This window comes from Apteryx mantelli, chromosome 21, assembly GCF_036417845.1.
Source record: "Apteryx mantelli isolate bAptMan1 chromosome 21, bAptMan1.hap1, whole genome shotgun sequence".
In the NCBI taxonomy this organism is placed as follows: domain Eukaryota; kingdom Metazoa; phylum Chordata; class Aves; order Apterygiformes; family Apterygidae; genus Apteryx; species Apteryx mantelli.
The window spans coordinates 3,933,575-3,958,202 of NC_089998.1; the positions used below are offsets into that span (position 1 = coordinate 3,933,575).

A 24,628-nucleotide genomic window follows, 5' to 3' on the forward strand; every position below is an offset into this window, starting at 1 on the left:
ACCAGCACTGAACCGTAAGTTAGAAATGAGATGCTCCCCCCTCGCTTAGCCGGCCGGGTTCGCGCTGGCCGCCCGGGCTCCTCCGGTGCGGCTCCCGGGGGCTTCCCCGCGCCTACCTCGCTGCGCCTCTTGCTCCAACACCTCCGAGAATCCGGGCTTGAGCGAAAACTCGCTCTCCTCTCCGAGGCTGCAAGCGACGGGCAGGCGACAGGGAAAGTACAAGATAACAGAGGACAGGACCGAAACGCTAAGGGAAACGCCGGGGAGGAGGCTGCTTACAGGAACGCAGAAGTGCCCCGAAGCAAGCAGAAGCAATCCCAACAGCACGGACAGGAGGGAAGCAAGACGTCACCTTGCCAAAGACGCATAATGCAGAGAACAGATCTGATCTTTCTTGAAGTTTCCTGAGAGTGTAATTTCATATGTGCTACCAAAATAGACTGCAGAGCAGTTAATGTGTTTAGATTATCTAAATTGCTTAACAAGAAAGTCAATAACGTAAGTAGGAATTAAATCAAGCCAGAGCTTTCGCAGCAAATGGCGGGGAGCTTTCTTGCCGTCGCGGAAGGCAGCGCCCTTCGCTGCCCCCTCTCCACCCTCCGCCTCGGGCCAGCTGCCGGTCTGAGCTACGGCAGCGGCTCCCCACCGTAAACCCGCCGGCTCCAGCGGGGCTTGGGGCAATTAACGCCGTCCAAACGAGACCACGGATGGACGCCTGGGGCTGGAGCACTGCTGCTTACTTGGCCTGCTTGGAGGGGTTCCCCGCGCGCTGGGGGAAAGGAAGCGCCGGGCGGGATTTGCGCCCCGCCTGGTGTCGCAGCCCACGCCGAAACACGAAGCCCCAGCAGCTACGCCATGCTCTCCTGACCAGGGCCTTGCAAGCAGCGAAAGGAAAGGGGAAAGGCAACCGAGCCCCAGCCCGCACACGTACCGCTTCACCAGGTATGCAGAGGAATCGCAAGCGCGCAATTTCAGTGCATACAGTCCAGTCCGGTGTGCAAGGTCCGGTCAGCAAAAAGATTGGACAGCGGTGTACAAGCAAAACGGGTGCACGTGTTTGCTTTGCATAAGCACTATTTAAAACAGGCTGGGTATTTACCGCATTTCACTGTCCACTTATGCAAACGCTGCAAAAAGCCACATGCCTAGTTAAGGGCCTGATCCTGAAGCACTTATGCCATCAGTAACTTTGGTCATGCAAGTAATTCTCAGCGGGACTGCTCCCAAGATTACTGTTACTTATAGCATAAATATTTACAGGATCAAACCTGGCTGTGTGAGCTCATCCCTTACAGCCAGGCAAGGCCCAAGGAGATGTCCAGTCTAGCATCTCTTTCTCCAGATGTGACGTGTTAACATTGATGGTGTTTGGCCAGTGCCACCATGTTGTTCTGAGCCTACCTAATTTTTGCATGCATGCACGAAGCCTTTCTTCAAGATTTGACACTCTGTTCTGAAGCTCTTCGTAGTCATAGGCGCCAATCTCTTCCTGGAGTTCGTTTAGAACTGACGTCAGATTCTGGACCTCCTCTTTAAACTGCAATACCAATTTTGCATCGGCTTTGTACTCTTCCAACACTGGTATCAAAGGCCTAAGTTCCTCCATTTTCGCTTTTATTGCCTGCAAGGTTAAAATAAGCTTGGTTCAGTGCTATGCGTGCAAAAATCTGCAACACTCTGCCTTGACCTGGTTGCTTCCTACGTGAGTGCAATGTTCATAGCCCACAATTATTAGCATAAAAATTATTTTAATTATTATTTTGGTCCAAATGATGTATTGGAAAGAACATATTAAACAGGCTGCAGAACACCAAAATATTTGGGAAAGGCCTTTATTTGTCATTTTTAGAATGCAACATCTTAGGGTTACATGCTTCAGATCACATACACAAAGAGTTCTTTTTTTTTTCTTTCCAAAAAATAAAATAAAATAATATATATATGCATTGACAAGGGTTTCAAACTATTCATGAAATGCATCTACAATTGCATGCAAAGGAAGATCTTGGTAGTGTGGTTCAAGGTTCCTTAGTGACATATGGTGCTAATTTGGAAAATAATCAAAAAAATAAATGCATGGTGCAAAATGCTCTGTGGCCCTCTTTTCATGGTTACATGGGAGTGAACTGCTTCTTCAGTCACTGCAGCATTGAAAAAACTTGCTTTTAAGTTAGCCCTGTAAGCAAGAAAATGAAATACTGTTGAGGATCTAGCTCACTAACCTGCCTTATATAGATAGCCATTCATAGACAAATACTCTTACGGAACTAAAGAGAGAAAAAACACAAGATCCCCAAACCACTCACATTTTAATGCTGGCATTAGCAGAAACAAAATGCTGTGGCTGTTATTTAAAATGATGCCTTGGCAGCAAATTATACAAAAATCCCTTACTGTTTTTAGGCATGTTATAAAGAGCATAAAAATCAAAGTCATTATGCAATTTATTTTGCAGAAACGCAGACTTTTTTTTTTTTTCCCCCTAATTAAATAAAGGCCTTCTTTAAAGGCCCAGTATACAGCATTTTGTTGAAGATGCTTTGCTCCAGCAGCTAATGAGCAGACATAAATATGCATGCACCTACCCGCTAATGAAGCATGGTTAGTATACACAGGCTACCTGGCACTGGTGTCCGTTAAAGTAATGTATATCCAGAACAGCACAGAGACCAGAGTTACGGATTTACAGGGCTCTAATATTGGACTGTCTGACTCTGGGGTGAATGGGATCAGAACCTGGCCCCCATAGCCTCACGTCTTCGCTTTCCATCCGCTCCTATTTAAATCAACAGGCTTTCCTTCCTGCACTTTGCATGGGGGGAATGTGTTTATTTACTTACTTATTTGCACTTCCTGGGGCAGGTTCCCTATCAGGAAATGGGGCAGTCTAAAACTCACCGGAATGAAGAAAAAAAGAAACTTGTGCTTAAATCAGAAAGACAGGCCTTAGATCCAGACTGCTGAGCTAAACTTATGGTCCCGCGGTAACTGGAAATGGGGGAGCGGAGGAGGTGGAACTGGTGAATGTTTTTAAGAATCTTCTTCCCAGATTTTTATGACGCAATCTTGGTATTTCAGTATTCAGCATATCAATTAAAATTTATATGGTTTAAAACGCCAGTTAGCTGGGTAGCTGATGGGAAACAAGGGGGAAACCTTCTCCCCAAATTTCACTAGAAATTTTCTCAATCTGTTTTTTTTTATTAACCCCAAATTTTACTAAATTTTAACATTTCGGATATTGCTGACAATCTCTTTTTGGCAATTTCACTCGTTCTCATCCAAGCTCTTGCATGTTCAATCACTGCTTGCAATGACAGCTTCATTTAAAAGGCTGCTATCTTTACTTCTAATTTGCATGACAGCAGGACAAAACATATATAATTCATCAAAAGGTGCTGGCTCTGCTCCCGAGATCATTACTTCAGAGCTGGACATTTGCACGTCCTGAAGCTGCATAGTTGGCCAGGCTGAGGACAGCTGCAGTAGTCGCGCATTTGTCTTTTGCCTGGTTTTCCTTGTTTGCCTGATTGATACGAGGAGCCGAAGGGAGCGAGAGGGAGGCGGCGTGGGGAGAGCCCATCGCTCCGCGCCACGTGCTGCAGAAACCACAACGCGGCTCCAACCCTCGGCTCTTCCCAGGCGTGACTTTGGGTAGGGTTTCCTCCTGGTCGGGCAAGGCTCGGGAGCGAAGCCCCGGGTCAGCGGAAGGCAGCACAACTGACTTCAGCCGCCCAAAGATTTCGCTCCGGATCCCCCCCCGTCTCCTTGACCCCCAGCACGGCAAGGACTCGGGACTAACTAACGAAACGCGTGTGCTCCACCAGCGCCTTTCTCGCACCGTGCCGTGGCCCCCAGGGCTGCGTTGAAAAGCAGAGACGCCAGGTCCCGGCGGGGCTGATCCTACCGCCTGTGCGGCGAGGCCGGGGTGCCCTATTTGGGACACCCAGGCGGTTTGAGGGTGCAAATCTCCGAGAATATTATTTTTACCCTGCAGAAACTGTCTGCAGGATTTCATGGCAGGGAAGCGATGCTGCAGCCTGGGTCTGGCTATGCTTTGCGGCCACGAGCACGGTGCATGAGGCGGACCAAAGCCCCCGCAGGGCAACGCTAATCGAGGGAGGGCTGGGGGCCACAGTCCCTTGCTCTCCCTGCTGGACCTCTGCCCGCAGCTTTAGTAGCACTTTGCAAAAAAAAAGACATACCTTAAACTGCCTTGCCAGGTGCTGCTTGTGGCTCTCTTCCACTTGCTTAAATTTTGATTCCAGTCCCCTCATCTGATTTTCCATCTTCTCGACGTACTGTAGGTCTCTCTGGGTCCGCCTGTCCAACACCTCTATTGACTGGGACATGTTTTGCACCTGCCAAACAAGAAGCGACCTGTTTAAAAGCAGACACTTCCACAGTCGCAAGGCAGCACCACCCGCATCCCGGTACGAAACACTGGCCTCTTCCCACGCAGCCAACAAAGCTAAGGGGTGACCGGCGTGCGCATTATTTACTAGTTAATCAACAGCATCGCGTACTGCTGTGACCCCACACTCTGAAACAGAGCAAACCGGCTTCGCAAACATTTATTCTGCCACGCTCCAGAAAATAATTTAAGCATCATACTTGCAAATGAGGATTGTGGCCAAGTATGAAACGCATTAGTCATAACGGCCTCTGCGCCAGGCAGCGACGGCACGCGGTGCCCGCCTTTGCAGAAGGAAAGGCTATTCGTTTAGCAGAAGCACATCCCACTACGAGAACGGCTTCAGTTGAGGTGTGCATTAGCATTTCCTCATGCGCCTAAGTGGCACTTACTGATTGCCTAAGTGCAAACTTTACTCCCAGCTAGTAAAACTTCATTACCCAAACAGGCTCACTATTTATGCGGCATCTGCCACCGCGCGCGCAGCTGCAGGTTAGGCTGCCCTGGAGCTAGCAAATAACGCGGTCGCTGGCGCGGCCGAGGCGTGCAAGCCTCCGCGCTGCCCGTCCCTGCCTGCCGGAGCCTGCCGGCGTTGGCGGCCACCGCGTGGGGATCTTTCCTCATCCGAGCAATGCCGCGTTCCCCCGCGCGGCCGAGCTGCGCGGCTCCCCGCGCGGGGCCCATCTGTGCCCGCCGAAGGATGATGTAAGAGCATTGGCTGGGCCGATCGTGAGAAAACGAGCCGCTCACGCTCGGGAAGGTGTCAAGAGGGGAGGAAAACGATAACTAGCATGACCTGATTTCGAAGGCTGGCTGTCATCTGATTTATTAAGATATTTCTCTCTCACATTTTTTTAGGCTGCAAAATGTTAAATGAAGCTCTGACTTAGCCAAGCACGTAAGCACACATTTAACATTAAGCAACGGGTGTAATTTAAGGTCTTTGCATCCGGGACGGCTGTGTTTGTACCACATTCTGTACATTATGGGGCTCAGCCCACGACTGGTGCTCCTACCGCTTCCACCTTACCAACAAAATAAGACTGAGCCTATCGATACTAGGAGGGAGGATGCCTGGGTTTAAAATGAATCAGCCAGCCAAGCGCGATGCTGAGTCAGGGCCCTAACATTAAAGGCATCCTGGTTCAAGTCGCTTCATCTGTGGGAGTCTGAGCACAACCCAAATGTGAACCAAAACTGTCGCTGCAGATACCCTCCGAGACACTTTCCAGAGTTCGCGCTGCCACATCCGCTCCTGCCTGCGGCCTCGACAAAGCTCAGCGTAGAAAGGCTGAGCTGGGGAAAGAGCGCCGTTAAGTGCAACATTTCCTCCAGCAAATCACGCTGCACTGCTGTGACTTACCTTGAAAGATGAAGCAAGGAGATGGCGTGACACCCGCACACGTCCTGGGCTCTCGGAGGCTACTTGCTGAAACCAGCATAGGTCAAATGCTAACTTTTGCGTCTGTATCTGAAGTGATGGAAACACCCATTGCTAACGTGTGATGACAAGAAAACTATTAGAGGGACCTATTAAAAATTCATGGACAAGCTATATTTCAAAGGCCAACAGTGAGGAAAAGAAGTGTTCTGTACAACCAGTACGACTGCTCCGGGGTCTAATAGTCTTTCTCAGCAAAGGGGAAGATATTTTCAGTCTCCGAGTCCCCATAGATCATCAGCAACGCCCAGAGACCGACAACCATCCTGACTACTGCCCAAGACCCAAGACCTGTTCAGGGAGGCGTGAGGAATGAGGAGGAGGAGAACACAACCATGTTGGTTTGGAGAGGAAAAGAGCCAGCCTGCGTTCAAACTGGTCCAACGTTGCTCCTGTCCCTCACTCCAGAGATAAGTGAGCTCCTGGTGGACACAGCCAGATGCCTCTTATCCAGACTGCTCTGGCACTGATTTACCAGGGCTGGATATGGAAGAGTTTGAAGACCTCTCTTTGCCCTGAGGCAGGAGAGGGGAAGTCTTAGATGAGGATGACGGCTCCGCGGTCTCTCCTGTTAGATATTTTTATCCTGCTAATCCAGTCTATCCTCCTTTGAGTCAAGCTGCATCTACACAGCAGAATTGTTTGCATGGGTTGGAATAGGAATTACCTGCAGGGATTGTACAAAACTGATCTCATTTATTCCACTAATGCTTAACCCCAATTAAAGGCCAAGTTGCAAGTAATCAGAAAAGAGCATTTCCGTAAGGATACTGTGGAGTGTGCCAGCACCCCTGCCCCACAGGTCCCGGCTGAGGCTAAGGCAGGCTCCTTACGCTGTTCCTTGGATGGCGGAGAGGGAGAGAGAGACTCTGCTAGGAAGTGAATCAGAGCATCGCGCTCAGGCTTCTGCTCTGAATCACCTCTGGAGGAGTCTGGCTCTCCCCTGACTACAAAGGAAATTGGCCTCCTAACGTGCATCTCAACTGAGATGTCTAAAATTAGCTGCTGTGCTATTTCAGGAATGCATTTTACAAGTTCAGACTCTTGCTATTTGTTGCCCATAGTGTTTTCAACCAGACAAGATTCTGGTGAGACATCTAAAACTCAGTCTCTTTGTAAAACTCAGTCTCCATCATGCTTGATCTCTGACGCATCCTTCATCATCTGAAGATCTACTTGTTTTGCTTCATTAGCATATTAAGCCCTTGATCCAGCAAAGTACTTTGACACAAGATTAGATTTCAATAAGACTGCTCACATGCTTAAAGTTAAGCATGCACATAAGCGTTCTAATGAACTGAGACCTAAGCATATTGTCTCTCAGATCTCCAAAGCTTCATCCATTAACTGCTGCCCTTAAGCATCAGTTAAAACACTTTCTGCCCCCCCCATTGTTTGGAGCGTGTACTCTCAACACAAAACCTCATTTTCCATCAAGCTAATGGGACAGATAAACCTGTGATTGTCTTGGGAAAAAGAGCTATTTTAATCATTAGAAATAGAAAATTGATACAAATGAAGCTTCCAATTCCTGTCATCTTGTTTGATGCAGAGTTGTTTCAGAATTAAATCAGAGTAACAGAGCTAATATTGGCCTGATGACTTGAGTAAGATTTATATGGCCAGTATCATGTTTTAAACCTGCTCATCCTTGCTTGTTGATCAGCTTTTTTTGCTGATTTAGAAACAGCTGTTCTAAGACCATCTTTGGGGTTTGAATCTGGATGAATCTTTATTATAGGAAGGGTACAGTAGCTTTAGGTAGCTGGACAAACTAGCTGGAGCAACAGCATGAGACATCTCAAAGGAGGTTTTTGTGGTCTACAGGAACAATCAGCAGAGAGATGGGCTCAACCTATTGACCTGGACATGAGAAGTCTATCTTGGAAGGACAGTAGAAGGCAAAATGAAGGCTGAGAAGAGATGTCATTGTCCTCTCTGTATGCACCTCAGGGTGAACATCAAGAGTGAAGAAAGAACTATTTAAGCTAGAAGATAGTGGTAGTGAAGAATAAATGCAGGCAAGAAACAAAAAAAAATGATTTAAGCATCAGAGGAGGAAGCCTTCCCAGAGTAACAACAACAACAAAAAAATCATTCTGAAGATAAAACATAATCTGCTTATGAGCAGGATTTAGGTGATGTCTTGGTTTGGACTTAGTCCAAGGTCTGCGCTCAACACCTGACACATAAGGCTGGAAGGGCTCCACGTACTCCAGCCAAAGATGAGCTCAGACACCTCGGTGTCGAAGCACCGGCTGAACAGTACGTGCGGTGGGGAGCAGACCACACTCGCCTTCGCTGACTAATGCTTGTTCTTTAAACTGATGGGGTGCCCAGTATTGCCTTGCAAGTAGCATGAACCGAAGTTTCTGTTCATACGTTCCTGTCCATGTGTTTAAGGTAGACGGGGTCTTGGCAGCTTTGAGCCTCAAGCTACGTTCAGCTGCCAAAGCCTCTCTGCAGAGATTTTCACTGAGGATGCTCTAATTGGTTTGTGTACACATATGCACACACACAAATGCAGCTCTGTTCCGGCTCACAAAAGCAATGCCTTATTATCTCCATAGGTGAGTACTAAGTCTCCTCCTTTGAAAATCCAAACACAATTACCTGTTTGACACATTATGTTCCTTCATCTGCCGGCAGAGAGAAATAAGGAGACGCGAGTTTTCCCATCACAAAATTAGAGTTAAAATGTCAGACGGGGGAAGGGGTAGCAGGGTTTGAAATCCTTCTCAGGAAGCTGGAAGTTTGCCTTTGCAGTTGCATTTTCCTATAGGGATTATCATTTCAGTCTTGATCAAGACTGGATGTCTGGCACTAGGAGCCTCTTCTTTATTTTGGGGTTTTCATATAGGTTAGCGTAGGAGTGAGATGCAGACAGATCAGCACGCAGGTAGCATATCCTCGGAACACATGCCTTTAAATACCATTCCTCCCTCACTGTATTCACTGGCAGCCAGAAAGCTGCATAAGGGGGAAAAAAATAAAAAAATCACTGAGTGTTTACACCCTCCACACTGGAGCTGATGCTATTCCAGGTCTTGCATACCCGACTCCCCTGTCCATTAGCAGAGGGCATTGGGTCAAAATTCTACTTATTTTACACACGTGACCAGTTCTGGGAACACAACGAGTCTCCGACTCCCATGTCATCCAGGAGGATAATTCTTGCTCCCTCTTAGACAAATGTTGTTCTGTTGGACCAACTGCTGTTTTTGCTTAGAGAAATAAAAGCTTTAGTGTAATTATTTTTAGAAGCCTATGACACACTGAAGAACTTTTTTTAGGGCTAAGTGTTTCCTGTCTTGGTTTATATACTTATCACATAGAAGAATCAGTAAAGTGTAGGTTTAATATTGTTACGAGTGACTAATACATCAGCTTCCTGAAAGCAGCGGGATAAAAATTATTTTGCCATGCATAACACATGCCAACGTAGCATTAGGGCATGAGGGATAATTACATACCCAGCACAAGAGTCCACTTACGTTTTGAAAAGAAAAGCACCATTTCACATGAAAAGGCATTTCTTCAATGAAATCTATTATCTGGAAAATTTCTTGTTATCAGGAATGCTTCCCTAATGAGATTCTTTGATCTCTTTGGACAGCAGACTATTAGAAACTAATCAAGTGGATGTCAACATTAGAAAGAAAACCACTAACTGTCACTTCTGTACTATCTGATGTCGACTGCTTGTGCCGTTTCATCCGACCTTTTTAATATCAGCTTGGCTAAGAGTGCATGGGCTTTGCTTTTTTAATTCTACCCTGGCTCGTCTGTTGGAGACTCATCCTTTGAAACCGCTTGTGCTAACGTAATGAAAAAATGGGTAAATTACATCTTTTTTTTTTTTTAACTGATGTGCTTCAGTATCATCTCTCTGATCTCAATCGTTTTAACCCGACTTTAGGCCGTGGTCCCTTTTCCTCCGCGCCTCCAAAACACCTAGGGATTTTTCCTCCCGACCGCGGCCGATTATCCCCCCTCCAGACGCGGGGACAGCGGTGGCACAGGAGGGCTGGCCCACGGGGTCCGGCTCTCCTGGGAACGGAGGCTCAGCCCAGCTCTCCCAGACTCGACCCCCCAGCCCGAAGCCAGCCGTTACCTTTTCTAATAGTTGTCTCAGTTGCTTTGTCCTGGCATCACGCGAGCACATCGTCTGCTGAGGTGCCACCACTGTGCATATACAACGTCCCTCGCTATCCTGGGCAGAGCTGTAGACCTGCCAGCTTTCCTCTGGGTTGGTAGGCAACACCTAATTAACACAGGGAAAGACGGGTTAAATCAAAAGGGGGAGGCCTGGCGGGAGTGCGGGGAGACGAATGCGGGAGGGAGAGAGGCTGAATGGAAACGGAGGGAGAAAGCAGCATAAAAGTGGCAAATATTGGAATGGTGGAATAAGCAGGCTCCTCTGGGGGCCCAGCAAGCAGGATTCACTTGCAATGCAAAAATATGGATTGGGGACAAATAACAGAAGGGTCTGAAAAGGAGAGCAAGAGTCGAAGCAGATGAGGCAATGCAAGCGGTAAAGTAGGGACACGAGAAAAATCATGAAGCGGCGAGGTTTGGTAGTGTGTTGTAAATCGCTGAGTGCGTCAGGATGCCCACCGAGCCGGGGGGAAACCTGCTGCCATGCCGTCATTCAACCACACTCAACTTCTCCTTGACACTCAGAGGAGGACGTGCAGCCTGAGCCGACGGCGAGGATACGGCATCCTGGCTGCGAGCTGAGAAGGCAGCAGCGTGCATCCGCAGAGCTCTCCCAGGCTCGGCACCGGGGAAATCAGCTCTTCCGAGTAAACCGATACCAGGAGTTACATTTCCCCCCCTCTTCTGGCGGACTCTCCCGGGGGTGGGGAGCTTCACCAGAACACCCGTTTCTCTCAAAATATTCCGAGGGTCCCAGGGAGGGAAGCCCCGGCGCGGTGCCCTGCGAAGCACGCCAGCAAACAAGGGATGCAGCCTGGAGGATGCGCCTGGCGCCTCCGTCAGAGCTCCCAGGACGCACCACGGACAGGGAGCCCAGCAGCGAGCACAACGCGCTCTCCAGCCTCCCTCCTGCCCCTTGTGCTCTCCAAATCCCTGATCTTAATCTCCCTTTGGTCTCACAGCACTTTGCAAAATACATTATTTAATCATAATTCAGCCTCCGATCACTTTGAAGGCATCACTCTTTCACCAACCAGAAAGAAAACGTTCTTTCTACTGTTTCAACGTATTCAAACAACCTTGCAAATACCCACGTTGATAGACACGCACTGAGAGAGACATGGCTCGGCAAACAGAGAGTTTGATCCTCTAGCTAAAACAACCCCAAAAATCTGTGTCCCATCATCCCTGGTAACATGGCAAAAAACCTCAGCTTCATTCACAACGAGCAGAGACACTACACGAAATACCTGTCTTGAAACAGCGAGCTGCAAAACATTAGCTTTTTTATAAGGCACAAGCATGCAGCCTGGAGGCGAAATGTACCCATTTCTTTCCTGCCAAGGGAAGAAGGAAGGCTTGTTTTCCTCAGCCATTGCCAAAGTGGTAAGAGCAGGCTCCCTGCTAGCCTTCCAGCAAAACAAGGACAGCAAACATACGGCGTGACCAAAATACACTGCTGCAACTTCTCCACCGCATTTTCCATCCCATTAGCGGCCGCTGCTGAAAGGCGAGGGAGCGGCGGAGATCCCGCGGGACTCGCACCTGCTCTCCCCAGCGCGGGGGCAACTTTGCAACCTCCGCGGCCGGCGGCAAGTCCGGGGGGAGCCGGGCGCTCGCCCCGAGGCAGTGGCGCTCCGGGCACCCGCCGGGGCCCCTCTCCCCGCTCCGCTCCCCGAGAGAGCCGGGCGGCCCCGGGGCAGGTCCGGGAGCCCCCCCGCCCCGCAGCATCCCTCCCCGCCGCCGCCGCCGCTCCCCGCACTCACTCCCGTGCTGCGGTCCAAGGTGCCGCCCGTGGCCGCGGTGAGTTTGGTGGTGTTGAGCCCCACGAGGGAGGGCAGCGTCTGCGACATCCAGTTGGTGATCATGGCCATGGTGCTGAGGACGACTCCAATCTTGAGTAAAGGCACGGACATGTCTGCGGGGGTGGGCGCCAGGCACCCTTCATTCTGCACCGGCGCCGGGCTCCATGCCGCTGGGGACGGGCTGCGCCAGCCCGGCCGCCGGCGCCGCTCGCTGCCGGCCCATCCTCCGCCGCCGCCGCGGCTCGCCGGGGCCGGGCGGCGCTGCCCGGCGCTGGCGCTGGGGGTGGTGGCGGTGCCCGCAGCGGCGCTGCCTCCGCTCGCCGCCGGGCGAGCCCCGCTGCGGAGCCGGAGCGCGGAGCCGGTGCGCGGTGCGCGGAGCCGGCGGCGGCGGCGGGAGGAGGACGGGGCGGGGCGGGAGGAGGACGGGGCGGGGCGGGAGGGGCGGGGCGCGGAGCCGGCCCGGGCCGCCGGGGGGGGGCGAGGTCTGGGGAGGGGGAGCGGGGGAAGGAGGGGAGAGATGTGGGAGGGGGGAAGAGATTCGGGGAGGAGGGAAGAGATTCGGGGAAGGGGAAAAAATTAGGGGAAAGAGGAAAAGATTTGGAGAAAGGGGGGGAAATTGGAGGGGAGAAGACGGGGTGCGGAAAAGAGATTTGGGGAAGGGGAAAAGATTCGGGAAGACTTGAGAGGGGAAGATATTTGTGGAGGGGGGAAAGATTTGATGACGGGGAAAAGATTTGGGAGGGGGAAAAGGATTTGGTGGGGGGGAGAGATTTGAGGAAGGGGGAAAAGATTTGGGAAAGGAGGGAAAAGATTTGGAAAGGGGAGAAGGATTTGGTTGGGGGGGAGAGATTTGAGGAAGGGGGAAAAGATTTGGGAAAGGGGGGAAAAGATTTGGGAAAGGGGAGAAGGATTTGGGGATGAAGGGGGAAGAGATTTGAGGGGAGGAGAAGAGATTTTTGAGAAGGGCAAAGATTTGGGGAGAGGCGAAGAGATTTGGGAAGAGGGGGGAAATGATTGGAGGAGAGGCGGAAGAAAGATTCGGGGAGGGAGGAGGGAAGGCGTGGGGAGGGGCAGATTTGGGGAAGGGGAGCGGAAGGAGGGAGGGGAGGCCGGGCCGGGGGGGGGCGGCGGCTCCCCCCGCTGCGGCGCGGCCCCGCTGCGGCGCTGTGGCGCCCCCTGCTGGCTCGCGGCGGCGCCGCCGGGCGCAGCGCGGCGCCGGGGGGGGGCGGCGGCGGCGGCGGCGGCGGCGGCGGCGGCAGCACGGCCGGGCCCCGACGGCAGCCGCCGGGGACGCCCCGGGGACCGGGGAGGGGGCTGCTGCCAGCGAGGGGCGCCGGGAACAGCCTTCCCGCCCCGCGCTCCCCGCGCCCGCTTCCTCCCCGCCGCTAACCCGGGCGCTCCCCGGGGGCGAGGGGTAGCCCCCGGGGCTCCCCACCACCCACCGCCAGGCGCACGGGGCTGGCGCTCTGCGAGCGAGGCCCTAGCAAACCCGCAAGTGTCCCCCGCCAACTCCGGCCACCCTCGAGTTGGCAGCTCCGGCCATAACGCCGATCTCATCCCGTCCCCGGCAGTCAGGGATGCGCAGGCACAGGAGAGGGGACGGCATCGGCCGCTGCCGGAGCATCTGGAGTTTGAAAATCCCTCCCCCCCCCCCCCCGGTTCTCTCCAGGAGACAGAAATGACACCCCCCACTGGATTTCCATCAGACCAGCCCCCAAATTGCCCCCTTCATGCCATTTCTCCCCACAGCGTGCACTGCAGGGAGGCGGGTTCCCGGCCCCCTCCCGCGGTGCTGGGGTGCGATACAGGATGGGCACGAGGGGTGCCTGGTGGCCTTGCCCCACCAGTCCTTCCTTGCCACCCAGCACCCAGGCCTCCGGCTGGGCACTGGCCAAGAGAGGGAGTTCAGATGCGGGAATCTGCTCCCCAGGCAACATGGGAAAGTCAGGGCTCCAGAGGGACCAGCCTCGGCTCTCAGGGACGCAGGGAGCTGTGCCGGGAAATGCCTTCGCTCCACAGCTTGGCCTGTCTCACCTAACCGGGACTGGCCCTGAGCTTGGGATCTCCCCAGCACATCCTCAACGCCGCTGCTCTGGGCAAAGAGGACCGGGGAGACGGCAGAGCAAAGCCACAGAGAGCGCAGGGGAGCTTCAGTGGAGCACTGAAACGAAAGCACATTTAACAAGTCCACCAGGTGGAGGAAAAGAGATGAGCTGGTGTGCAAGCGCTGACGCCAGATCCGACCCCGTCCCTCCGAGAGCGCGGCAGCAGAGAGTCGGCGGCTGGTGCATCTCGCAGGCTGCAGTGTTCGAAATGCCAGCGCCTTCCCGCAGCTCCTGGTGTCCCCGAGCTGTGCCACCCCTGCCCGTTTCCCCCTCCGTTCACGATAGATTGGCTCTATCCCAGCTAAGTAAGCCAGCTGACAGGTCAATCTTCTGGACTGAAATCAGTAAGAGAATACTCCTGGACTCCGAATCAGACACTGTCCTGCTTCGGACTCCAAAACTAACTAAACTATTTGCATTCTGCGAAACCGGCTTCACCAAGCCCAGACCCAGGTGCTCCCCTGTTCCTGGGCATCCTTTCCGTGGTGAAACTGCCATCCCCTCGTGCAGCACTCTGCCTGCGGAGGTGCTCAACACCCAGGGGGTATTTCATGCTGTGAGTGCAGGAACAGACTTACTAGGCAAGAGCCTTGGATGGTGTAGGCAGGAGTGAGGGGGCGAGTGTGCCCAGTCCCATGAGTGCTGGCCGGACCAAAGTCTCACACAGGACAGTGAGAAAAAGATTTATGGTCTTGGGAAAGGCCACAAACGCTGGTGGAAGATGAAAGATTTTTTCCTTGCTTGCATGAATATCAAACAAGATAACCCCACGCTGGCCCAGCTGGCTAGTACCTTCACCAAAATAGTGCCAGGTTTGCTCCGGCGGCAGTGGGATCAGAGTTGGCCCTTGCACACTTCCATGGAGCGCGGCTCTGGATGCTGATGTTTCCAGTAATGCCAGGCAGTAGCTGGTGATCTTTTAAAAGAAATCACAACGTTCCATTCTGTTCTGTTTTAGTCTATGTTTTTCTAAGCAGGTTCTTACATTGTGCTCAGCATTGTAATATCTGAGAAACTGATTTCATCTGATTTCATACCATATAAAACACTTGAGTGCTACACATATCATTTTAATGTTCATTTCGAAATTGAGTTTGAAGTAAAGTTTGTCTCTCACATTTGTCTGCTCCAAACACATATAAAGGGAATTAGATCTACAGATACTTCATTATTTAAAATTATGTTGAGAGCAGGGAAGAAAAAAAATTCCTTTGCTTTACTCTGGATTCCACTAGGACTAAAGAGAGATTCATTGCCTGCCAGTGCGTGCAGGTGATTTCGCTTGCATGCCCTTCAAATGCTTTACAATGATTAAAGTTTCTGCAGATGGGGACAGCAAGGCACAGAGAGAGGAGCAGCAGCCACAGGCCCCTGCTAAATCAGGAAGGGACCCCAGTGCCTTTTGCAGCCACCCAGTACAGACCAGTCCATGCGGGAGGATGGTGGGCCAGGCTCCAGTAGCATTAATCAGCAGCGTCGCATTGATTTCCGTTGCGTTATACCTTTTTATGTCAGCTGAGGGAGTGGCTGTGTGTATAATAATCTGGAAGAGAGAAATCCAGGTGATTTTTTTTGTTCCTTTTGCTTCCAATGTTTATGAAACAGCCAAGAGTGGCAGTTTTCATGGGAGTCTTTTCTTTGCTGTTAGCATATGGGAGTTACGGCAGGGACATTGGAGACCAGTTGTTCTTCTGCATCTTTCCAGACAATTCAGTGACTTAATGCATTTACTACCTGTGCCCAGGAGCAGGACGGGGCTCTGCTATTGCAGCCCTCAGGCCTTAGTTAGAAAACAGCCTGAGCTGGCAAAGAACTTGCTACAGCCCTTCCCCAAAACCATCAGGCTTGTCTATGGCAAGGCAACACCACGTCAGCCCAAAGCTGAGCCCTGACAAAAACCAGGCTCCCAGAAATGGCTGATTTCTTCTTTAAGGGTGATGGATCATTCAGCGGGAATGGGTGGTTGCTGCTGCTTTGCAATGAGATGCCACCAGTCAACCTCCGGACACCACCGTGGTGCGCTTCATCGTGGGCAGGAAAAATGGAAATGACCACTGTCGTTTCAGGGCCTGAGCTAAATAAAGTGCAAACAGGGAAACCTCTTTCCTGCCTAATGACTCAGGTCCTTAAGACTTTCCCAGGTTTTAAAAGACTAACACTGCAACAAAACAAAACAAAGACAACGAAAGCCCAGTAAGGACATGAACTTAATTCAGGAAACCTGACATTACCTTTATTCATGCTAGAGCAAATCAGGAGAAGCACTAGAGAAATCAAGCAGAAGGACACTCAGATTACTCTTTTCAACTCGACAGCATTCACTTACGAGCCTTTTCCAGGGCAAAGCAGGGTCTGACCCTTAAAGAGCAACTTTCCCTTGCAATGTCTGCAGCAATCTCTTTCGGTACCAATTTTGCCTAACTGGCTGAGTTCACCTGTCTCCTGATTGCTTCATTTTTTATTGCACAGGGCACTGGCTTGGAAAAAAGCTCCTTCTGTCCCCTGAGTTCTTCTCTTCCTGGTGCCCACGCTGCATCTGCCCTCCCCCCAAGACCAGAGCTGCCTTTTTGGGTGTCACCAGGAGGGGACTACTGCTGTAAGCAGAGAACGAACAGCGGGAAAAGATGAACTGTCAAGAAGCAAAAGATCCCATTTGCATGCATCTCTTCTGAGCAGTAAAGGAGGAGGAAAGATAGGTAAAAGAAAAGAGCAGAGTCTTTCCAAATAGCTCCTTAGTGGAAAATTCCACTACTGGGGAAGGTTTGCTTTCCCCATGATAATGCAAAACGCAACTGTCTGCCTCGCTGTCCACCTCAGTGAGCCCTACGAGGGTCAATGTTTGCAAACATGGCCAACCCGTCCCTGCCTCTGTGTGTGCTACACGATGGTCATTGTCTCCCTCTCCTGGCTGGTTCAGAGAAGAAGCGATGAAGTTTCTGCAGCTACCAAGCATAAGAAGCCAATGGTTTCCATAGGCACCAGGCGAAGGACTCCTATTGACTGCACGGTGAGAGGAAGGGTGCTGGCTTAAAATACATATGCCCATATATTTTAACAGCCTCAGATGTTGCTGTTGCTCCAAGCTGGCTCAGTGTGTGCAGGTCGCATCTCGGCTGATATCCAACATCTACAGCAAGGGCGTGTGCAGCTGAGCCGGCTGTCCCAGAGCAACGGAGGCAAGTGCGGCAGGCGCCTAGCCAGCGCTCGAAGCGCCCGTCCTGGGAGCGCGGGACTCGGTAACTTGGCAGGGCGCTCACGGCTGCCCTGGGATGACTGCGGTGTGTGGGAGATCCCAGACGCCAGGTGTCTCCTGCTCCTCCTCTCTGCGCTGGAGACCTGTGAGATGTCTTCTACATGCCGTGCCCTGGGCCAGGGGGCTGCAGGAAAGAGCTGCCATGTCTGGAGAGACCACACTGCCTAACTTTACGGATCCTGCTTAAATGCTTGAATCAAGTGACTTTTCTGCAAAGCTCCCTTCTGCAGTCGATGGAGGGGCTCTGACCTGGCCTCTGAAGGATCCTCTCCCTCCATTGACTCTTCGCCACCCCTGGAGTCCTGAGTGATACCAGGCTGTGAGTGTCCCTATTGCTGCCCCACTTGCAGGTGCTGTTGCACTTAACGCGTGGAGGCAGGCGAGCTGCAGGACCAGAAGGGCCTGCCCCTCCGTTCACCATCACCTTTGTGCGCAGGGATGGGGAGAAGACCCCAAGAAGCGGCAGCAAGGTGCAGCAGCTCCCTAGCACACCACAGCAGCTGATGCAGCAGCAAAAGCCCAGGGGGTGCGGAGCAGCTCTGCACGGGCGTCCCAGCACCGGGGCTGAGGGAGGAGCACGGGGCTCCGAGGCACAGGTGAAGGAGCTGTCGGTAAAAACCCAGCCCTGCTGGGTGCAGCAAGCTCGGACCAGGACTCCAAGGCCACCCCAGCACAGCCACGGCCCCGAGGAAATGCTCTGCCGGGAGGCAATCACTGCGCGTCTCTCCTGTCTGCCTGGCACCGCGGGGGTTCGGCAGGGCAGAGCCCTGCTTCTGCTCCTGAGAGAAGGAGGAAGTTTCTCATCCCTTTCTCAACTTGACTAAAGTGCATCCCCTTCCCTTGCATTCCCCATCGGCTGCTTGCGGCAGGAGACAGCCGAAATCTCTCCGCACAAGCCTGTGTGCACGCAGAAGGGTGGGAGCAGCTCCCGGCAGAAGAGGCACCCTGTGCCCTGGGAGGTGGCGTGGGCAAGGTTACCCTCATTAAGGGCCACGGACTTTGTACCTCGCATCGTGGGAGGATCTTCTGCTACGTTTGCCACATGTCCCTCGGCAGGCCAGGACTGCCATAGCAATACACGGACCCAGGTTTTCCTGAGCTCTCACACAGGGTCCGACTTCCGAGCAACCTTGTCCCTTCTTGCTATTATTGTCACTATTTATACACCCATCACTCCTATGAGCCCCAGTCCTGGACCTGGGCCTGTGATCACTGTACCAGCTCTTCCCCTCCCGTCGCAAGGAAGATACGGGTGGACAGATGGGGAAGCGAAGGAAGGAAAGAGAATTAAAGACAGCTGAAGACCCCAAAGTGCTTCAGAAACAGCCGAGCACGGTGCTGCAGAGCACCGCCAGCTCCCCGTGGGACTTTGCATAAAACCACCTGCCTGCGGGCAGCTGCGCTTTGCTCCCGGAGCGGCTGTTTCTGGATCGGCAGCACGGTGTGCTCCGGACAGTTAACTTCCAGCTGTGGACATTGGGGCAGCTCCTCCCGCACACGCAAGGCGCTGCAGTCTTTTCCTTTGGTTGTCCGCACGGCGAGTAGGAAAATTCTGCAGCAGAAAGAACACGCTCTCCACGTCACGTCACAAGAGAATAACCCCCTTTCCAGGTCTGCGCTTGGTACTAAATCGGTGCTTAGCTAAAGCTGCTCTTGACATCAAGCCCACGCTCTAGCCGTGAGCGCCAACGCGTGTCAGAGCCTCTGGGCCAGCTCGGAGCCCGTTAAAGTCGGCGCAGGTTTCACGGGAGCTTCCGTGGGTTCCTGTTACTTGGCGTTTTGATTGGGAAGGATGATCTTTCCCGGCATATTTCCCCGGGTCAGTCCCACGCCCCCAGTCAGAAAGTGCCTTTACATTAAAAATTGTTCTGAGTGTTGCTTGCTATAAAAAAAGTTGTTCTGGGTGTCACTTTTTATACCTTACTAGAGCGCGGGCTGACATGTGCTATTGCCCTGCTGCTTCTCTTTCCAGAGATCCTTCGTGTTTTGGCTGATTTTGAACGTTGTCTCCCAGCTGGGATGGGAGGTGGAAGTCAGGACTCCGGGGCTTTGTTCCCACTTCCAAAAGGGAGAAAGCTTTGTAGGGGCAAAAACCAGGAAAAAAGCAAGCCCTGCAGCTGGGAGTCAGGGCTCCCGGGCTCAGTTCCGAGAGAGAAGTCACAAGTAATGGTTACAGCCTGCAAAACAGCGAGAATTGGGATTTTCAGGTGCTCTTCCCTGCCCTACGGCTGGGATTTGCTCGTGCTAACACATGGCTCAGGCCCCGTGCCTCAGTTTCCCCAAGGGTGCCCTCCTCTTTCCGGGCAACGGCTCGACTGACCGATCCCAGCCTCTCGGCTGTCCCGAATGCTCCCAGGACATCCCGCTCCCTGCCCTGGCCTCCCCAAGAGCCCCCAAGCGCAATCCCTCTCCAATAACGCATCCCGAAGGGACGCTCCTCCGGCTGCCTTTCCCAGCCCACCCAAGGGCCGTCAGCGGCTGGCGCGAGTGCTACTATTCGCTTTTGTTCGCCACTTCATCGCGGCAAGGGAAAGGCAACACTTATCACTCATAACGGAGAATTAGCTCCTTCCACCGTCCACGCAGCCTACAGCCTTCATTACCTAATTCACTCAGATAGTAATTAGTTTTGTATTACTTTACGCAGTGATGCTAATACTGATTACAAGGACTGATAACTTGAGTAATAAATATGACCCAAGGCTGAAAATTACCTTTCTTTTTTATTGGTTAAAGCTGAAGTTAGTGAAATGAGACACAAATTGGTTTATGAGACGAGGCAGCTGCCTCCTGTTACAGGCTGCAGATTTGCAGCTTAATCCTACTAGTTTCAGCGCGTCTCGGCGACAGGGGAGGAAAGAGCCCAGCCATCGAACCGGGTGCTCGAAAGCCTCCCGCTGACAGCTCCAGCTCGGCCAGCAGGGCTGGTCGGGAGCCCGAGCCGGGGCCGGGGGCGGCTTTGGGGAAGAGGAGCCCAAAGTCGTCCCCTGCGGGTGCAGCCGGTCCCGGCCCAGGGCGCCGAGGGAGCCGGGCTGCACCCGGCCGCGCGAGGGACAGCGCCTGCTCCTCTGCCCTCGCAAACGGCCCCCAGAGAGACCCGACACGCTTTTAGGGAAATCAGTGGCGAAAGAAAATGCCTTTTTTTTCTTCTCTGACTTGCAGAAGCCCTGAATGTTTAATAACTCCCTGCTCCAGGCCTGCATTGCTTCCTGTGCGGTTTCAACGATTTTTGGGTAAGCGAACGTCAAAGCGCTGCTGGCCCTGCTCTGCACCCTCGAAACTTTGAGGAACGCAAAGAGGTTTTTCCCGACTAATATCACAGCACAGGCAGCAGCCCGCCAGCAAGCGCCAGGCATGGCAGGGGGACAGGACGGACAGACAGACAAGCAGATGGCATCCTGGGCCCCCTCCGCCGATAACCCGGGCTTCGCTACAGCAGCCAAAACCCACTGTCCTTTTGGCAGCACCATCCAGTTCTGCACGTGGAAAGCAAGGCAGGAGGACGGATCCCTGGAGAGCGGAAGTTGGCTCTGCTCCTTCGCGGCCCCCAGCAGAGCAAGGCACGTGTTTTGCCCCAAAATGCTCTGCACAAACCCACGCGCGTAGCAAGAGAGAGGGGCGCGGGACCGCCGGCTCCGGGGTGGCCCGTAGCAGCGAGCGTCCCCCCGCTCACACCCGGCTGCCGCGTGCAAAAGGCAGCCCAGCCCGTCCAGCCCAGCCGGGGCGTTCATCGCTCCGGGGTTTGATCGCCGACCCGCCAAGAGCCAAAGCGAGATGCAAAATGAAACGGGAGAGCTTCGGCCGCTGGAAGAAACCCCTGCCCGTCCTGCAAGGCTCGCTGCGGGGCTGAGGGCAGCCCCAGGCGAGGGATGGCGCATGAGGGGGTCCCAAATTGGGGGGGGGGGTCATGCCAGGGCAGCTCCCCTGGGCTTCTCACAGGTAAAGCGACCGGGCACTTGGGGCAGGTCTCAGAGCTCCTGCCCACCCCGGGGCGCGGAGCCCGCGGTGCCTGCAGCGGCCCGGCGTGCTTTCGGATGGGGCGCAGGCGTCCTCCTCCCGCACGGAGCGGGGTGCCGCGGTGCCACCAGCGAGACGACACCTTCCTCCCCTCCGCGGGACAGCGGTCCCCGAGCGGTGCCCGGCGGGGGGATGGCCCTGCGCTGCCCCCACGCTCCCCACTCCTCCCTCCCTGCCGGCTCCACGTTGCTGCAGCGAGGGAGAGGAGGGGATGGCAGCGGCTCCCGCGCCGCCAGGGAAAGCTGCCTAAATCCGAAACCTCTCTGCCCCGAAAAACGATCCCTCCTCCCCCCGGCATGGGATCTTGGCAGGGGATGGCAGCGACTCCACGCGTGTGATGGAGATGTGAATCTGGCACCGAGTTAAGCGTGGAAGACGCCGGGCTGGGCGGTGCCTGGGATGAAAGGCAGATTTGAGGATTGCATCTGGCAGCTGTGCTACAGAAACGAGATGATAAAACTCTGAAAGGGATCTGCAGTGCCAAACAAGTCAGCAAGCACGCTGGCGGGCGAGGTCTCCCTGCCCGGAGAACGGCGGCCTGCGGGAATCGGCTAACTCCAGGCAGCAAATCCCAGGTAGACCGGGCAAGCCGGGAAACCTCCCGGCCGAACCTCAGCTCTGCAAAACCAGGGTTTTAGCCGGAGTTTTAAACCTTGGGCCTGTGGGCAGGGACCTGCTCTGAGGTCCCTCCACTGAAGTCAGCTAGCAATGCTCGGCCCCGCAGTTCAGCAGCAGATTTAATTTCCCGCTCTCACCCCAACTTAAAGTTGGGCAAAAAGTTTGAATGCCCCATTCACAAAAAAAACAAAGCAAGAAAAAGAAAAAGTAGCCGGCCACCGTGGCATCCTTAGCACGAGATGGGATAACTCAGTGTCTTTGAAAAACAAAAAAAATGCAGGGAGATAGGGGCTGAGAAGGCCAAAACAGGAGGGTGACAGCACCCGGGGAGGCGCATGCCACCTGGCCGGTCAGACCTGCAGGGTCCCTGCGCCAGGGACACACTCACCGGTGGTGGCATTGGGTGGCCAGGGCAGGCTGGAGGGTCGGCGGGGTGACAGGGTGGCCTGATAAAACCACTGAGCTTAACCGAGAACCTGTGCCCGGTCCCCAGGCTGGCGGTGCGGTCAGCAGGGTGCCGGGTGCTGAACGCGGAGCCACTTTTTGCTGATTTAAGAGCAGCCCTGGCAGGTGCCTGGCTGCTTTGTCCAGCCCGGCGCATGCGCGCTCCCCTGGGTAGCTCCTCTCACACAATGGGTTTCTCCTGGGCAGTCGCTTGCAGCTCTGATACCTTCCTGCCCCCCCCCTAATTCACAGATCTTGGATTTCTTTGCCTCCCCCGGCCCCAAATTATTTCCTTCCCATCCGTTCTTTGCAGAGCTCTATGCAATTAAGGCAACTCTTACTTTAGCCATTTCTTCCTGGGGGCAGCAGAAATACTCTGAGGGTGCAGAGACAAAAGGCTTTAGCTGCTGAAACTTCAGCATCCAGGGCAGTGACAGGAGAGAGCATTGTTAGCAGGAGAAAGGGAAAAATAATCTACATAAACCATCCAGGATGAGAGCCCAGCTGCTAATTGCCTCTACACTAAGAAGCCTCCATTCCCTTCCTATTTATAGCTTCTTTTTCTTTCTTTTTCGCTTCCAGGCAGCATCACAATTAACCCCACAATCTAGAGCATCATCTTGCAATTACTTTTTTCCTTTCCTTTCTGACCGTGAAAAACAAACAAAAACCAAAAAAACAAGAGACGACCTCCCCTCTCTCCCTTCCCCAAATATCTCAAAGAAGTCAAATGGACTTTTATTTCCACTTTCAAGACACCTCTTTCGTGCGCCTCCTCTCCTGCGCCCCCCTCCCCCCAGCCCCACTCAGGGGCTAAAAAAGTAAAGGCAGGCATTAAAATCCGGTGTAAGGGGGGGGGGGGTAAGGTGCTCCTTTCTCCCACGAGCGAGTCGCAGATGGAAACGTTAAGGGACATTTAAATGTCACCCCCCCAAGCCGCGGAGCTGGCCGCACACGAGCAGCGGGGCTGCGGGCACGGACGGGGCGCGGGTGCCACCGTGCTCTGCCGCGGAGGGGACGCGGGACGCGCCGAGCCCGAGCCGCCGCCGCCGCGGGGCTCCCCCAGCCTCGCCTCTCCCCAAACCTCAACTTTTAATACCGGAGGGGGGGGTGGTGCTGGAGGGGGGCAGAGTTATAGCCCACATCCCCCCCCCCCTCCCCTTCCAGCCCCCGGCGCGGCTGCAGCGCCCTGGCCGTGCCCAGGCTCGGGGCACCCTCTGCTCGCCCCATCCCGCGGCTGCGCTGCCCCTGCCCCTGCCCTCCGCGGCCGCGCTCCCCGCCGCACCGCCCCAGCCGATTTTGGTGCCCGACCTCTACCGCAGGCTCCAGCCAAGCGGGTGCTGGCGGCGGGGGTGGGGAGGGCACCGACATGCAATTTGCTCCCCCAGTTTTCTTTCGTGCTCTCTAGGTTTAATAGAAAATGGCGTTGGGGAGAAAGCGCGGGGGGGGGGTGCTAGAAAAGAAAGCGAGCCACCTACTTGAGTGAGTTCTGTGCCCATCAGGATGAGAAAGAAGAGGGTCAGGAGCTTGCTTGCCGGTTGCATGTCTCGCACCCAGTTCTAGGCACCTTGCATACAGATCACCTCCTCTCCTGCCGGGCGAGTCTCCCTGTGCCGATCACCGAGTGCCTCGCTGCCTTCTTGGTCCTTTATTGTTATTATTATTTTAATTAAAAAAAAAGAAAACAAAAGGCAAATTAAAAAAAAAAAAATCAGGATGGGCGGCTCTCAGCACCCCCAGGAAGCAATGCAAGAAATCTGCTTAGCAGAGCCTTCACTTTGCATATTTATTGGGATCCCAGTTTCTCTCCTCTGCTCTCTGTGCTGGCTCTCCGGCAAAAATTTTTTTTTTTTAATGGCTCCCCTGTTCGAAAGACATTTGCGAGGAGAAATTCAACGGAGCACGAAATGATTATCTCTGCTATTGCCAAAAGTTTGCCTTGAAAAGGGGGGGTGATGGGGAGAGAACAGGGATTAAAAAAAAAAGAAAGAAAGAAAGGAATTGGTAGGGCTGGCTACTAGCAGGGGATGGCTGTGGAACAGGATGTGACATCAACTAAGGCGGGGGAAATTTAACTAAACACGGCGAAGGGAGAGGGGGAAAAAGCGCCTCGGGAGCGGCGGAGCAGGGGAGCGGGGTGGGCGCAGGGCCGGGGCGAGCAGGGATGCTGCGGAGGCTGGAGGTGAGACTGCCGACAAGGTGCCAGCAGCAGCAGCCAGGCGCTGGGTCGGGGTGGCCTGACCATTCGGGCCAGGAAGAGGCCGGTTAACCCCCTCCCTACCTGCTGGGCTGCAGCCAGGAGGGGGGTGAGAAACCCCAAAATGCTGAGCTCAAGTGCCTGCTTCACTGTCTTCTTCAATCATGATTTGGGGA

General features: G+C 53.6%; 1 protein-coding gene across 3 annotated transcripts in view; it reads right to left on the bottom strand.

Annotated features, from left to right (window-relative positions):
- Window positions 1–24,287, bottom strand: part of OLFM1 (olfactomedin 1) — a 37,646-nt gene extending 13,359 nt beyond the window's left edge. The window contains exons 1-4 of one of the 3 annotated variants that reach the window (XM_013955939.2): window positions 23,734–24,287; window positions 9,970–10,119; window positions 4,206–4,361; window positions 1,402–1,621 (exon numbers count right to left, since the gene is read on the bottom strand). In XM_013955939.2, the coding sequence (XP_013811393.1) occupies window positions 1,402–1,621; window positions 4,206–4,361; window positions 9,970–10,119; window positions 23,734–23,799 (592 nt within the window). In that variant the 5' untranslated portion in view covers window positions 23,800–24,287. Of the gene's footprint in view, window positions 1–1,401; window positions 1,622–4,205; window positions 4,362–5,777; window positions 5,867–9,969; window positions 10,120–11,779; window positions 12,066–23,733 lie in introns of those variants that run through there. The other 2 variants (XM_013955938.2, XM_013955940.2) reach the window with 2 other exon arrangements.
- Window positions 24,288–24,628: the final 341 nt, after the last annotated feature.